This window comes from Cyprinus carpio, chromosome B25 (genome assembly GCF_018340385.1).
Source record: "Cyprinus carpio isolate SPL01 chromosome B25, ASM1834038v1, whole genome shotgun sequence".
Classification (NCBI taxonomy): domain Eukaryota; kingdom Metazoa; phylum Chordata; class Actinopteri; order Cypriniformes; family Cyprinidae; genus Cyprinus; species Cyprinus carpio.
Window position 1 is genome coordinate 4680968 of NC_056621.1, and position 14001 is coordinate 4694968.

General features: G+C 33.8%; 1 protein-coding gene across 1 annotated transcript; it reads right to left on the bottom strand.

Moving 5' to 3' along the window:
• Positions 1–489: 489 nt before the first annotated feature.
• LOC109051242 (p53-induced death domain-containing protein 1-like) lies at positions 490–13380 on the bottom strand. The gene is given in 14 exon segments (XM_042752801.1): positions 490–1183; positions 1185–1238; positions 3078–3256; positions 5944–6045; positions 6142–6257; positions 6375–6498; positions 7127–7268; positions 8444–8579; positions 10224–10371; positions 11350–11523; positions 11616–11765; positions 11850–11851; positions 12102–12515; positions 12612–13380. Coding segments are annotated over 14 exon segments (2580 nt in total). The 5' UTR covers positions 13102–13380; the 3' UTR covers positions 490–834.
• Positions 13381–14001: the final 621 nt, after the last annotated feature.

A 14001-nucleotide genomic window follows, 5' to 3' on the forward strand; every position in this document is an offset into this window, starting at 1 on the left:
TAATTTAATCATGTAGTTTAGATTGTGTAGATGTTCATAATGTCCAGAACATGTCCTGGTCATATTGCAATACTAATTTAGATTTAGATTTTGTATTGATTTCATGATAAATAAGCACTTTTTACCCCCAAATTCTCATTTACATATAGCGAAACAGTATTCTCATGATCACAAAAATGTATAATAATAAAATACATATACACACTTCCTATGATTTATTATTTTAATTTTTGAACATTTTAATATTTTAATGTGAATTGATTTTATTCTTATTTCTAAAATTTCACGTGTACATTATGGTGGTATTTGATATACTGCCTTTAATTTATCATTTTAATTTAAAAGTACCACAGTATTGTTGTTATATAAGCCCAATACAATAATTTAATGTGTAATATATTTACATTTAATAATTAAATATATGTGTGTGTATATATATATATATATATATATATATATATATAAAAATATAGGAAATGCTTAGGTACATATACACACACACACAGCCTTTAATAAAAGATTAAAATAAAAAGAAAGAAACACCTGGAAGCATTTCAGTAATAAGAAAGGGGGGATAAAATGTGCTTGTCCCAAAATAGCTTCATTTTCTTTATGAAAAAATGTATAACTATTTCTTAAATATAAGTTAATGTTAAATTAATCACATTTTTTTTTGATTTTAGGGTGAAATATGACCTTTTTTGAGAGGCTGCGTGGGATTCACCCACATACATAAAAAATATTTTTGATTGTTTCTTGGTTAAACACTTAAGAACATGTAACAAGTACGGATGGCTCATTTGTCACAGTGTAAATTTGCAGCATCGTGTCTCACTACAAATAAAATACATCTGCTGGACACTGTGAGCTGCAGAGGTGCAGGAGAGAGAGACAGACGTCATTCAGACAGCTGCTCTGAGACCCAGTGACCATCCTGTGAGACGAGTCCAGTGCTGGTGCTGGGAGTTTATATGTCATGATGTTGGCAGCACAATGTGAATGTGTCAGCTGAGGGTCTGCAGAGCTGGCTGCTGTCTCTAGTCCCACTCTCTTTAGTGATTCTTCATACTTCCTCTTCCCCAGAGTCACTATGTCCTCTACTTCCTCAGCCAAGTCCCGCCTACCACTGTCCACCAGCGCTTTCATCAGCCGCTGCAAGAGTCTGCCCCCAGGGCCCCGCCCCCTGCTGCCCTCTCGCCCAATGAAACAGCATCGCCAAAACCTGGGCCCCAAAGTCCCTGAGAAAACAACAAACACAAGGAGATTTCATTTTTATTACTATAACTGTAACTACTTCTGCTACTATTACTGTTGCTAAAATGATCTAACATGTACGAATTTTGTCAATTAAAGTATAAAGCAGACATAATTTACTAAATTAAATATACTATATAATTAAAGATAATATGATTATAAATGATATGATCAATTGTGATTATATAACAAAAGTAATTTATAAATAATAGAATATTATAATAATTTCTATTCTTATTTATAATAAATAATTAAATATATGTAATTTTACAATAAATAAGTAAAACTAAAATTAAACACGAGTCTAAATAACAGATTTTTTGCATTGATTTCTTATTACTTTTAACTCCTAAATTATTGACTTTGATTATTGACGTAATCTGAAAAAAACACAACAACAACAACAACCCTGCATCAAGGTCATTATCATAAAAAAAAATAAAAAAAAATAAAAAGGTTTTTGTTACTTCAAATAAAAAATGATAACAGAAATGAAATAAAGTATTAAAAATCTTATTTTATTTCAGAAAGTTTCTAATTTTCAATGTTTCAAGAAAAAATTATATATATATATATATATATATATAATTTTTATTAATATTTAGTTTTGTCATATTTTCCATTTTCTTTTTCATTTTAGTTAAGTTTTAATTGTTCTGTTTTTGTTGTTAATTATATATATATATATATATATATATAATATATATATATATATATATATATATATAATATATATATAATTAACAACAAAAACAGAACAATTAAAACTTAACTAAAATGAAAAAGAAAATGGAAAATATGACAAAACTAAATATTAATAAAAAGTAATGGCATCTCAAAAATACTAAACATATACACACAAAATAATATATATGTTAAAACTTCACACACACACACACATAATTATTATTATTATTATTATTATTTTATTATTATTACTACTATTCCCATTAAAAAATAATGGGAGTCGTAAAAGAGAATCTTCTGGCAGTATTAGAGTAATGAGAATTAGGAGTGTCTTAAATAAATAAATAAATAAAAACTTTTAAAAAGTTAATAAGGCATGTAAATAAATAAGGAATAAAAGTATTCATTTATAATGAATACTGACATAAAATATGGCATTAAATATGCCTTGAAATGAAAAATGAGAAGAAATGTCATGACATACGCCTTGAAATAAATGCATTTTGTGCCTTATTTTGTGACTGGCATTGCTTTGTACTTTTATTTAATGCTTTTGCTTTATTTTGCTTATTGTTCTATAATAAAGTATGTCACTTGAATTGAGAGACATTAAAGACAAAAAGCCGAACAGACTACAGAACAGACTGAGCGTGCATGCATGAGTGTGAGTGTGTACCGTCTCCTGCAGTGTCCCAGATGGCTGAGCCATCAACACAAAACACTCACATTCCCCTCATAAAACCACTGCTGTCTTCATTCCTTTCCTCCAGCACTCATTTTCACACTGCTTCTCTCTCTCTCTCATCATTATGAGTGATTATACACCAGCGCAAACACGTCTGTGATGGGAAAACTGAACTTAAGATATTAAAATCTCATGAATATTAATGAGGACATACTGCTCTGGCTTAATGATAAATCCTGCAATAAATGTGAAAAACAACCTATTTGGTAGTACAATTTATGTCTAACCTGTTATTACTGAAATGACTGCATCACTGAATGCCACAGAAATTGTTAAGTGGATCTGGAGATCACATGCGTTGTAAAATCTGGAGTAAATCAGTCCTGTAATAAAGCCTGAACGTTTGGTCCTGATTCACAGCGCCCTCTGCTGGCTCTGATCTGATGCCCACCTGTGTTGGTTCCGGATGCGTTCCAGCTGGTCGTAGCTGATGCCCAGGTTGATGCCGATGTTCTGCCACTCTTGGTTGATGCGTAAGGAGATGGGCAGCAGGTTGGTCAGTGTCAGGTAGCCGCTCTCAGGGTCACCCAGGTTCAGCTCGCCGGAGATGCTCCCATCACAGTCTGCGTTCTGTGTGTACATAATAAAACAATACTCATTCATCTGTCAGGGTACATTATAGACCGAAATATGTGATTCAAACTTGAAATATTTTTTATTTTTATTGTATATCATAGGATACACAGGCAGCATCCTAACCAAAAGAGAACCTACTGTAATAAGTGTCTGATTTTAAACATTAGATAATAATCACTTACAGCACACACAGCCTGTACACAAGAATCTTGACAATCGCTCAAGGATGATTCTAATACATTAGCAGGCTGCTAATAAACACTTTAAATTGTGCATTTTAATTGGAACAATTTTCTTTAATTGTAAACATACAGTGCTTAATAAAGTATATTAAAGTAACAATAACATAACAATACAAATACACTTTCTTATGCTTATATAATATTTCAAAATAAACATCTATATTATAATAATATTATATGAATTATACTGTTATGTATAAAAAATTAATTTAATAATATAATATAAAAAATGAGCATTGTTTACGTTCAGCATGCACGCACTGTCTACTGAACGTAAACAATGCTGATTACGTCGATTACGTTCTGGGGTACTCTCTATTAACTCAGGGAGAAGAATTGCTGAATAAATTATGTTATTATGTTTTCTTTGCACACAAAAATGGACTACTGAATTGACAAAATGGACTAGTCACATGGACTACAGGTGCTGGTCATATAATTAGAATATCATCAAAAAGTTGATTTATTTCATTAATTCCATTCAAATAGTGAAACTTGTATATGATATTCATTCATTACACACAGACTGATATATTTCAAATGTTTATTTCTTTTCATTTTGATGATTATAACTGACAACTAAGGAAAATCCCAAATTCAGTATCTCAGAAAATTAGAATATAACTTAAGACCAATACAAAGAAAGGATTTTTAGAAATCTTGGCCAACTGAAAAGTATGTACATGAAAAGTATGAGCATGTACATAACTCAATACTTAGTTGGGGCTCCTTTTGCCTGAATTACTGCAGCAATGCAGCGTGGCATGGAGACGATCAGTCTGTGGCACTGCTCAGGTGTTATGAGAGCCCAGGTTGATCTGATAGTGGCCTTCAGCTCTTCTGCATTCTTGGGTCTGGCATATCGCATCTTCCTCTTCACAATACCTCATAGATTTTCTATGGGGTTAAGGTCAGGCGAGTTTGCTGGCCAATTAAGAACAGGGATACCATGGTCCTTAAACCAGGTACTGGTAGCTTTGGCACTGTGTGAAGGTGCCAAGTCCTGTTGGAAAATGAAATCTGCCATCTCCATAAAGTTGGTCAGCAGCAGGAAGCATGAAGTGCTCTAAAACTTCCTAGTATATGGCTGCGTTGACTTTGGACCTCAGAAAACACAGTGGACCAACACCAGCGGATGACATGGCACCCCAAACCATCACTGACTGTGGAAACTTTAGACTGGACCTCAAGAAACGTGAATTGTGTGCCTCTCCTCTCTTCCTCCTGACTCTGGGACCCTGATTTCCAAAGGAAATGCAAAATTTACATTCATCAGAGAACATAACTTTGGACTACTCAGCAGCAGTCCAGTCCTTTTTGAAGCGAGATGCTTCTGACGCTGTCTGTTGTTCAAGAGTGGCCCATGTCTTGCATACGTCTGTGCGTAGTGGTTCTTGAAGCACTGACTCCAGCTGCAGTCCACTCTTTGTGAATCTCCCCCACATTTTTCAGTGGGTTTTGTTTCACAATCCTCTCCAGGATGCAGTTATCCCTATTGCTTGTACACTTTTTTCTACCACATCTTTTCCTTCCCTTTGCCTCTCTATTAATGTGCTTGGACACAGAGCTCTGTGAACAGCCAGCCTCTTTTGCAATGACCTTTTGTGTCCTGCCCTCCTTGTGTAAGGTGTCAATGGTCGTCTTTTGGAGAACTGTCAAGTCAGCAGTCTTCCCCATGATTGTGTAGCCTACAGAACTAGACTGAGAGACCATTTAAAGGCCTTTGCATGTGTTTTGAGTTAATTAACTGATTAGAGTGTGGCACCAGCTGTCTTCAATATTGAACCTTTTCACAATATTCTAATTTTCTGAGATACTGAATTTGGGATTTTCCTTAGTTTTCAGTTATAATCATCAAAATGAAAAGAAATAAACATTTGAAATATATCAGTCTGTGTGTTATGAATGAATATAATATAAAATTTTCACTTTTTGAATGGAATTAGTGAAATAAAGCAACTTTTTGATGATATTCTAATTATATGACCAGCACCTGTATTTTACAGATGTCCTTACTAGGTTTCTGTGTGTTGATCGTGTTAATTACATTGCTGTCTATGGAGGGTCAGAGAACTCTCAGATTTCATCAAAAATATCTTAATTTGTGTTCAGAAGATGAACGAAGGTCTTACGGGTTTGAAACGACATGAGAGAGAGTAATTAATGACAGAATTTTAATTTTTGGGTGTACTATCCCTTTAAAATAACCGCGTCACCCGCAGCTCTTAAACGCAGTTGAGCTATATGTATATAGTTGCGCCACAAGGCTATCAGTGCCAAATATTTTATTATTAAATATAAATAAATAAGTATTTATTTTCACTGGGTATTACATTTTGGATCAAAACTTAAGAGAGATATCTTATAAAACACAATATAGCATTGTGTGCTTTGGGACATAGTCATAATGTTGTACAGTAGATCTTCTAGATCGCTCACAGAAATCCGGAGAGGAAGCGTCGCCATCCACTGGTTGTCATGACCTTTTCTTTTACTCGCCGCTTCCTCATCACTGGGCACTTCACCGCGGTAAAATGACACCTAGAAGGACACACATCTTATTACATTACTTTTGACTTGAAATGCTGGGCTGATCCAACAACTATGACCCCTGAATGACCCCAAGTCCGGTCTCACCTGTCCTCTCACTGTGCCCTGCTGTGGGTGGGTCGGGCATACGTGCACCTCTTTAATGTGCTTCAGGTGAGAGTAAAAGGTGAATGAGAGTCTGCCATCTTTACAGTCGGGACGGTCTGAGGAAACACATTCCAATTACAATCCCCTAAATAAACTTGAGCTATTATTGTGATTTTAGTATGTTTGATAGTAGGCTGTAGTGTTTTCTGTTTTATGTGTGTGTGTGTGTCCACCTGCATTGATGTCAATGCCTCTCTCAAAACCGGCAAAAAACTGCTCTCCCTTAAGCAGGACACACAACTCAGACGGCTGAGGACCTTCATACTGCTCCGACAGAGACACCAACCTGCTTTCAGCCTAAAAAGAGACAAGAACCGTGACTGATAAAGGAATAGTATGTAATTTTAAAGGAAAAAAATATGTATCCTAATTTAATGTACATAGCCTATAACTATGAACAAGTTCATAGGTTGACTTCCTGTAAGAGTTTAAACTAGATTAATCGCATCCAAAATAAAAGTTTGTGTGTACTGTATATATTTACAATGTTTATATAACAACACATTTATATATATATATATATATATATATATATATATATATATATATATATATATATATATATATATATATATATATATATAGAATGCTTTCAGTATATATTTAGAAAATATTTACATGTATTTATTTATATTAATTTCATTTATATTATATACAAACTTATTTAATATATATACAATATATTTTTCTTAAATGTAAACATGCATGTGTGCGTATTTATATATACATAATAAATATACGCAGTACACACACACATATTATGTACACAAAAACTTTTATTTTGGATGTGATTAATCGTTGCCCAGCACTAGTTTAAACACCTTGTAAGCACAGAGACTTTTGACTTAGTATGCTTCCCCCAGAGCACCTTAAATACAAAATAGCATGGAAGCCCTAACATGACTTTTTCATAAAGTACTCTCACCCTGTCCAATGGCAGGCACTGCAGCAGAACTTGCTCTGGGTCGTTTTTTCTCTGTAGTGCCAGAAATCGAACCCGGAACTGTTTCAAGCGGTGATACATCTTCCTGACGACCCCACTAACACACCTGTACCACAACCAGTACCTGAACACACACACACACACACACACACACACACACACACACACACACACATATATATATATATATATATATATATATATATATATATATACAGTCAAACCAAAATTTTATTCAGACACCTTCAAAATTTCTCACATTATCACAGTATATTCGCTATATTTTAGAAAATGGTAATAAAATATGACAAGATCTCAGAGTTAAACTGTGTCAGAACAAATTCATCTTGATAATGCCATCCTTCTGTTAGACTGTCTCACAAACGAATTTGGTTGAATAGCTGTCAGCTGTTAAATTTAATAACACTATTAGATAATACCAATTTAGATCAACCACTTACCAAGCAATGCTTAATTTTGTTCAGTCTGTGGTGTAAAAAGGTTGCATTAGCAATTAAAGAAAAAACACTTAAGCAAAATATGGTCAGGTCAAAGTGTCTGAATAATTTTTGGTCCCAAATTTTTATCAATTTTACTGATAGTCCACTGTATGAAGAATTTTGGGGTATAATATGACACAGTTCACTTTATGTTGCTATCCTCACTTACATAAATGAACTACTGTATAGTGTCCTGCACCCACTAGTAAAAAAATATAAAAAATTATAGAATAATATATATATAATATATGGTTTGACAGTGTGTGTGTGTGCGGTGTGTGTGTGTATATATATATATATATATATATATATATATATATATATATATATATATATATATATATATATGTGTGTGTGTGTGTGTGTGTGTGTGTGTGTGTGTATATATATAAGACATCCTTGATGACATATGCAGCCTACAAAGGCGACCTCCGGAGGATGCACCGAAAGAGGTGTGAGAAAATACGATATACGATGCGCGTCAGATCCGAGTCACATTCAGCAGTGGCAGCTCTTAAAGTAATAGCAGTGATACTCACCTTCAGTCATAAAAATAGATGGCATTAAACAAATTATTGAAATTATACTGTCTTTGATGTTTCTACATTAATTTGAAGAATGTGAAATTATTGCAATATAAGCAATATATTTACAAACTTTAATGTTAGGTGGGATTAATCACGATTAATTTCAGATAAAATGTGATTCATTAGTTAATTTTTTTAATCAATTAACAGCACTTATACATGACAGACTGTATGGGTTCACTTTATGTTTATGTGTGTTTATAGGTGCTCACCATGAGAAGTTTGTGATGGAGAAAACGGCGTAGATGTGCGTGACGTAAAGCGACACCTGAGCAGTGATGTCAGTCCAGGTGTGGGCCGTGGGGTCACCGTGCATTAGGTGCAAACGGGACATGTCCACCATGTGTCCTAAACACACACACACACACACACACACACACACACACACACACACACACACACACACACACACACACACACACACACACACACACACAAACCTAAAACATGCATCTGCAATACACACTGTTTTGTTTGTTACATTACAGAGGCAGCAAATAGCACACTACATACTAATCATTCTAGTTTTGAAAACTGTGCAATATAACAGCAAATGACACTGTATCCCATGACTTGACCTTTTATTTTTAGGGCCTGTTTAGCTATCCGATCGTGAAAAGACCAGGTGTAAATGCCCTCAGAAACGCTTTCCAGACTGATCCGATCGCTCAAACCACATCAGGACAAAACTGAACAAGTGTAAATGCATCTGGTTGTTGAAACCACATATGTAAATTTGACTTCTCCCAAAATGTTAAAATGATAAACACGATAGAGCGTGTTATAGGCCATATGATGTGTTATAGTCAGATATGACAGCACTAATGCAGCTTGCAATGCCACCGATGAGTAGCTGATGAGTATCTGAGGTTCTTTCCAGTGCTGATGCTGATCTCTCTCCTATTGCGGTCTTTGATCTTTAAATTAGCTGATGATGAATAAAATGCAGTGCATATCTGTTGCTTTAGTTGATGGGAACCTAAATTTGCATATAGCAGGGGAATTGAACATCAGATTTCTATCCGTTTTGCGGAGACACATGTATGTGGCTAAGAGTAAACAGAATTCTTTTAACATATCAGATAGATATCCGATCAGTGAAAATGCATGACCAGGTGTAATCAGGCTCTTAGACAATAAATTATGTCAAACAATATCAACTGCGTTTTTTAAATTGGACACCGTTTGCTAAATTAAGCATATGATGTATGATGATTTTAAATTGCTACATTACATTATTTAAAGTATTTAAAAAATATACAGTTTCACATACAATTTTTTTTTTTAATTTTAAAAATGGCAGTAAAAAGTATATACTGTGCAATATGCAGTACACTAGTATTTTGCCAAAATAAAAGCTTTGCAGTGTACAATTGAAATGATTACAATTATGATCAAATATTCATTTTTATAATAAGAGTTAAACATAATTATTATTACTAATAATATTATGATTATTATTCAGTTTGGTTTCTTAAAATCCTAGTGCGAATACAATGTGAACTGAAACACTGTTATGATTAAAAAGAGGTTTGAGTCCACTTTAATCCTGCGACAAAATCAAAATAAAAAAGATTTGATATTTTTTCTATTTACTTTCACTTCATGTGACCATAAATCAACATCAGAGAACATGCAAACGTGCTGTTAAAATATTAAAAAATTAACTTAAAATCTTGGGGTAATTTAAACAAAAACTGTACATCTAAGGGGTTCAGCTGATAAAAAAGTTTGGGAATCCCTGCATTACATAAAAATAACAAAGTTCAACATCTGACAAAAATAAGTTTCTTGGGTTTTTTAAATGCTAAACCAAGAGTGTTGAAGATGAAGACATCATTGTACACATTCCTCATTTGTTTTGAACAGCATTAATGTCTGTGAACTTGAATCTTTCAGGCATGAACGAGACTCTAATAAGCCTACGATCTGCTCGGTTTAATAATTAAACCGTTTGCTGGAAAGAGGTGAAGAGTGAATGTGATGCAATACCAGTCACTCCAGGTGGAAGAGGAATCTGCACTCTGATTGGCTGAAGGAAGTGCATGCTGGGAGTTTGAGAGAGGCATAACATTGGGCTGGCACTGGCATGAGGGTCTCCGGTCGGTTCCTGCACTTCAGACAGCGCCACCTGCAGGACCTAAGGTAAAAACAGAATTAGAATAGAAATAGAATAGAATACATAAACATAGAACATTGAACGATTTGTGATTGTAACAGTATCAGCTAATATCGGCTATATCGGTTTTGTTTTTTTATTATAGTCTGATCAGAAGTTCATTATTAGAGGTAGGGGTCATTTTTGTACTTCAAACCAGGGTTATTATATTTAACTAAAACCAAAACCATAAAAACTGTATTACTTGAGTTTAAAAAACTAGTGCTGTCAAATTATTAATTGTGATTAATCGCATCCAAAATAAAAGTTTTTGTTTATATAATATGTATGTGTATACTGTGTATATTTATTATGTATACTGTATATAAATACAAACACATGCATGTATATATTTAAGAAAAATATGTTCTTTATATATCAAATATATTTATACATAATATAAAATATAAGAATATAAATATATAAATGTATATACATGTAAATATGTTAAAAATATATACGGTATGTGTGTGTGTTTATATATACATAATAAATATACACAGTACACGTGCATATATTATGTAAACAAACTTATTTTGGATGTGACTAATCGTGATTAATCATTTGACAGTGCTAAAAAAAAACATTAGCTGAAATAAAATAAAATATAAAAAACTATAATGGTATATCAATGACACTAAAAAAAATCACTTTATAACAATATAGGTTTTAAAAATATTAAACAGTTATTCATTCATTCTACTGTACATTTCAACATTTAGATTAATTTTACTAAATAAGTTTTTATTATTTTTATTGGAAAAGTTTTTTGGCCATAACATAAAAGTTATTATCATATTTTATCACTATCAAAACGTGAAAAGAAATCTTATTATCAAAATTAACTTTTTCATTATTAAAAGCTAATCTATAGATTATATATTAGTATAGATTACATTTACATTTAGTCATTTAGCAGACGTTTTTATCCAAAGCGGCGTAGTACATTCCTGTACAGACCTGCATTGTGACCGTACGTGTCTCTGTTGTGCACTCTGGAGGGAAAGTAAGTTTAATCCCCGGGTCAGATTGAGACACCAGCAGCGCCCAGTCTGGAGACACAGAGCAACTGTCCAGGAAAGGACGCGAGATGGCCACAAACCATGAGAACTGTGACACACTGGAGCAGGCCAACTGCAAACACACAGATAATAATATACATGTGTGCATTAATGCTCTCAAGATGTCTTACAGGTTTTGGGCAGAGAGGGATCTGATTGGCTCACCCGCGCTGGGCATCCCACTGGCCTGCAGCTGTGTTTCTCACTTCCCCTTCTGGTCAGGGTGGGTAGTGTCGTCCAAAACCGACCATCAAACCTGCGAACTGCAGCATCACCTTTCCGTGCTTTGTGATATGGAATACACACCTCTACCGGCTAAAAGAGTGACACAGGAAAAAATATTATTATAACTATTACAGGAAAATACAGTAATTATTATTTAATTATGTATCAATCAACCACTAAAAATTGCATTTTATTAATGTATAGTTATTAACTAAATTATAATTATATTGTATTAATTAGAATTATAAAGTTAAAAATACATAAATAAATAAAAAATCTATTTTATAATTTAAAATTATATTACTATTAAATTAAATTATATTAAAATAAATTTTCAAATATTTTTTTTTCTTTATAATTGTTCATATATTATTAAAATAATGGTGTATTTTATTATAGTGGTGTGTGTGTGTGTGTGTTCCTCACCCAGAGTCTCTAGCAGCGATCTGAGCCTGTTATTTGACAGCTCTAGTTTTTGTAAGTCCTGTAGTTGGCTGAGTTCATCTGGAAGTCTCTCCAGCTGGTTGAAGGACACGTCCAGCTCCTCCAGCCTGCAGAGGAGGCCCACACCCCGGGGCAGATCCACCAGCCTGTTCCCCAGCAGACTCACCCGCCGCAGGGATTCCAGCGCTCCCAGACCCTCCGGCAGATCCGTCAGACGATTATGACACAGCAGCAGCTCAGAGAGATGAAAGAGAGACAGGAGACCGGGAGGAAGAGAGGAGAGACGGTTGAAGGAGAGATCAAGGTGAACCAGGAGAGACAGAGAGGAGACAGAGTCAGGCAGAGAGGAGAGCAGCCCGGGGAGAGGGTCACCCTGAGGGTCATGGAAACAGTGTCCTTTAGACAGAAACAAAATAGAGAGACAATGTAAACTGATGAAAAAGGTTAGACAGATTAATATTATTATTATTATTCATTAGTTAGTGTGTGTACCTCTGATGGTCAGAGAGCGCAGTTGTGTGAGTCGGGGCAGGACACTCAGTGCTCTCTCTAGCGCCCCCTCGTCCTCTGATCCCAGTGTGAGGTACTGCAGGCCTCTCATCCGCTCCTGAACACACTCCCAGAACACAGGGAGAACCTCTCCTCCGCCCTGATACACGTCCAGAACCAGCCACTCCTCTGCCAGCACGCCATCCAGCCTCACCGACGGAGGAAGAGGAGGAGAGAGACAGGGCAGAGAGGAGGAAGAGGACAAGCAGATGGACGGAGCCCAGGTGTCCGTATGGTCAGAGGAAAGAGAGAGTCCTAATGGTGGACTTTCCTCCAACTGTGAGAAAGCTGGTAAAACCAGACCCACTTCCGTCCCCATCATCGCTCCTCTTTCAGCTGAAAAAACATCAATACGTCCTTCTTCTTCTCTTTCTCTATCAGATGTGGCTAGCCACACTTTCTCCCCAGCCTGTTTATTCTCCTCTCTCTCCATCTATTACTTTTTTCTTTTCTTCAGCTCCTCCGACAAACAACATACAGTGAGAAAAAATGAAGGAGAGATGAATCTGGCACCTCCGTCTTCATCTTTCCATCACCACAGTAGGGTCATATCTCTAGACTGGGCGGCCGTGTTCAGACAAGCCTCTGCACTGGAGACACAAAACATCCTTCAGAGAGAAAGAAAGGTGTTAATTGGAAAAGCTCACAATCAATAAAAGCGTAACAATGAACTGCACAGCGAGTAAAACTGAAGATCAGCACATGAGCATCACAAATATAATATTAAATAAGAATTAAAAATAAATAAATAAATATATATATATATATATATATATATATATATATATTTTAATTCTTATTTAATATTATATTTATATATATATTTATATTAATTCTTATATAATATTTTATATATATATATATATATATATATATATATATATATATATATATATATTTAATTCTTATTTAATATTATATATATATATATATATATATATATATATATATATTTATATTCAATTCTTATTTAATATTATATATATATATATATATATATATATATATATATATATATATATATATCATTCTTATTTAATATTATATATATAGAGAGAGAGAGAGAGAAATTATATATATTATATATTTAACTATAATTAAATATATTTATATAAATATATAATATAAAATTATATTTCTAACATCTAATACTTCCAAAGAAAATTCCATTTAAATGTTATCTACTTATGCATGTTTACTGTATATTATTGTGTGTGCGCATAATTAAATGACAGCATATTATTGCATATTTAATTTCAGTGTATACATACATATATAAATAATATATTTAAATTAAATATATTTAAGTGGCAGTAATATATATACTAGATAC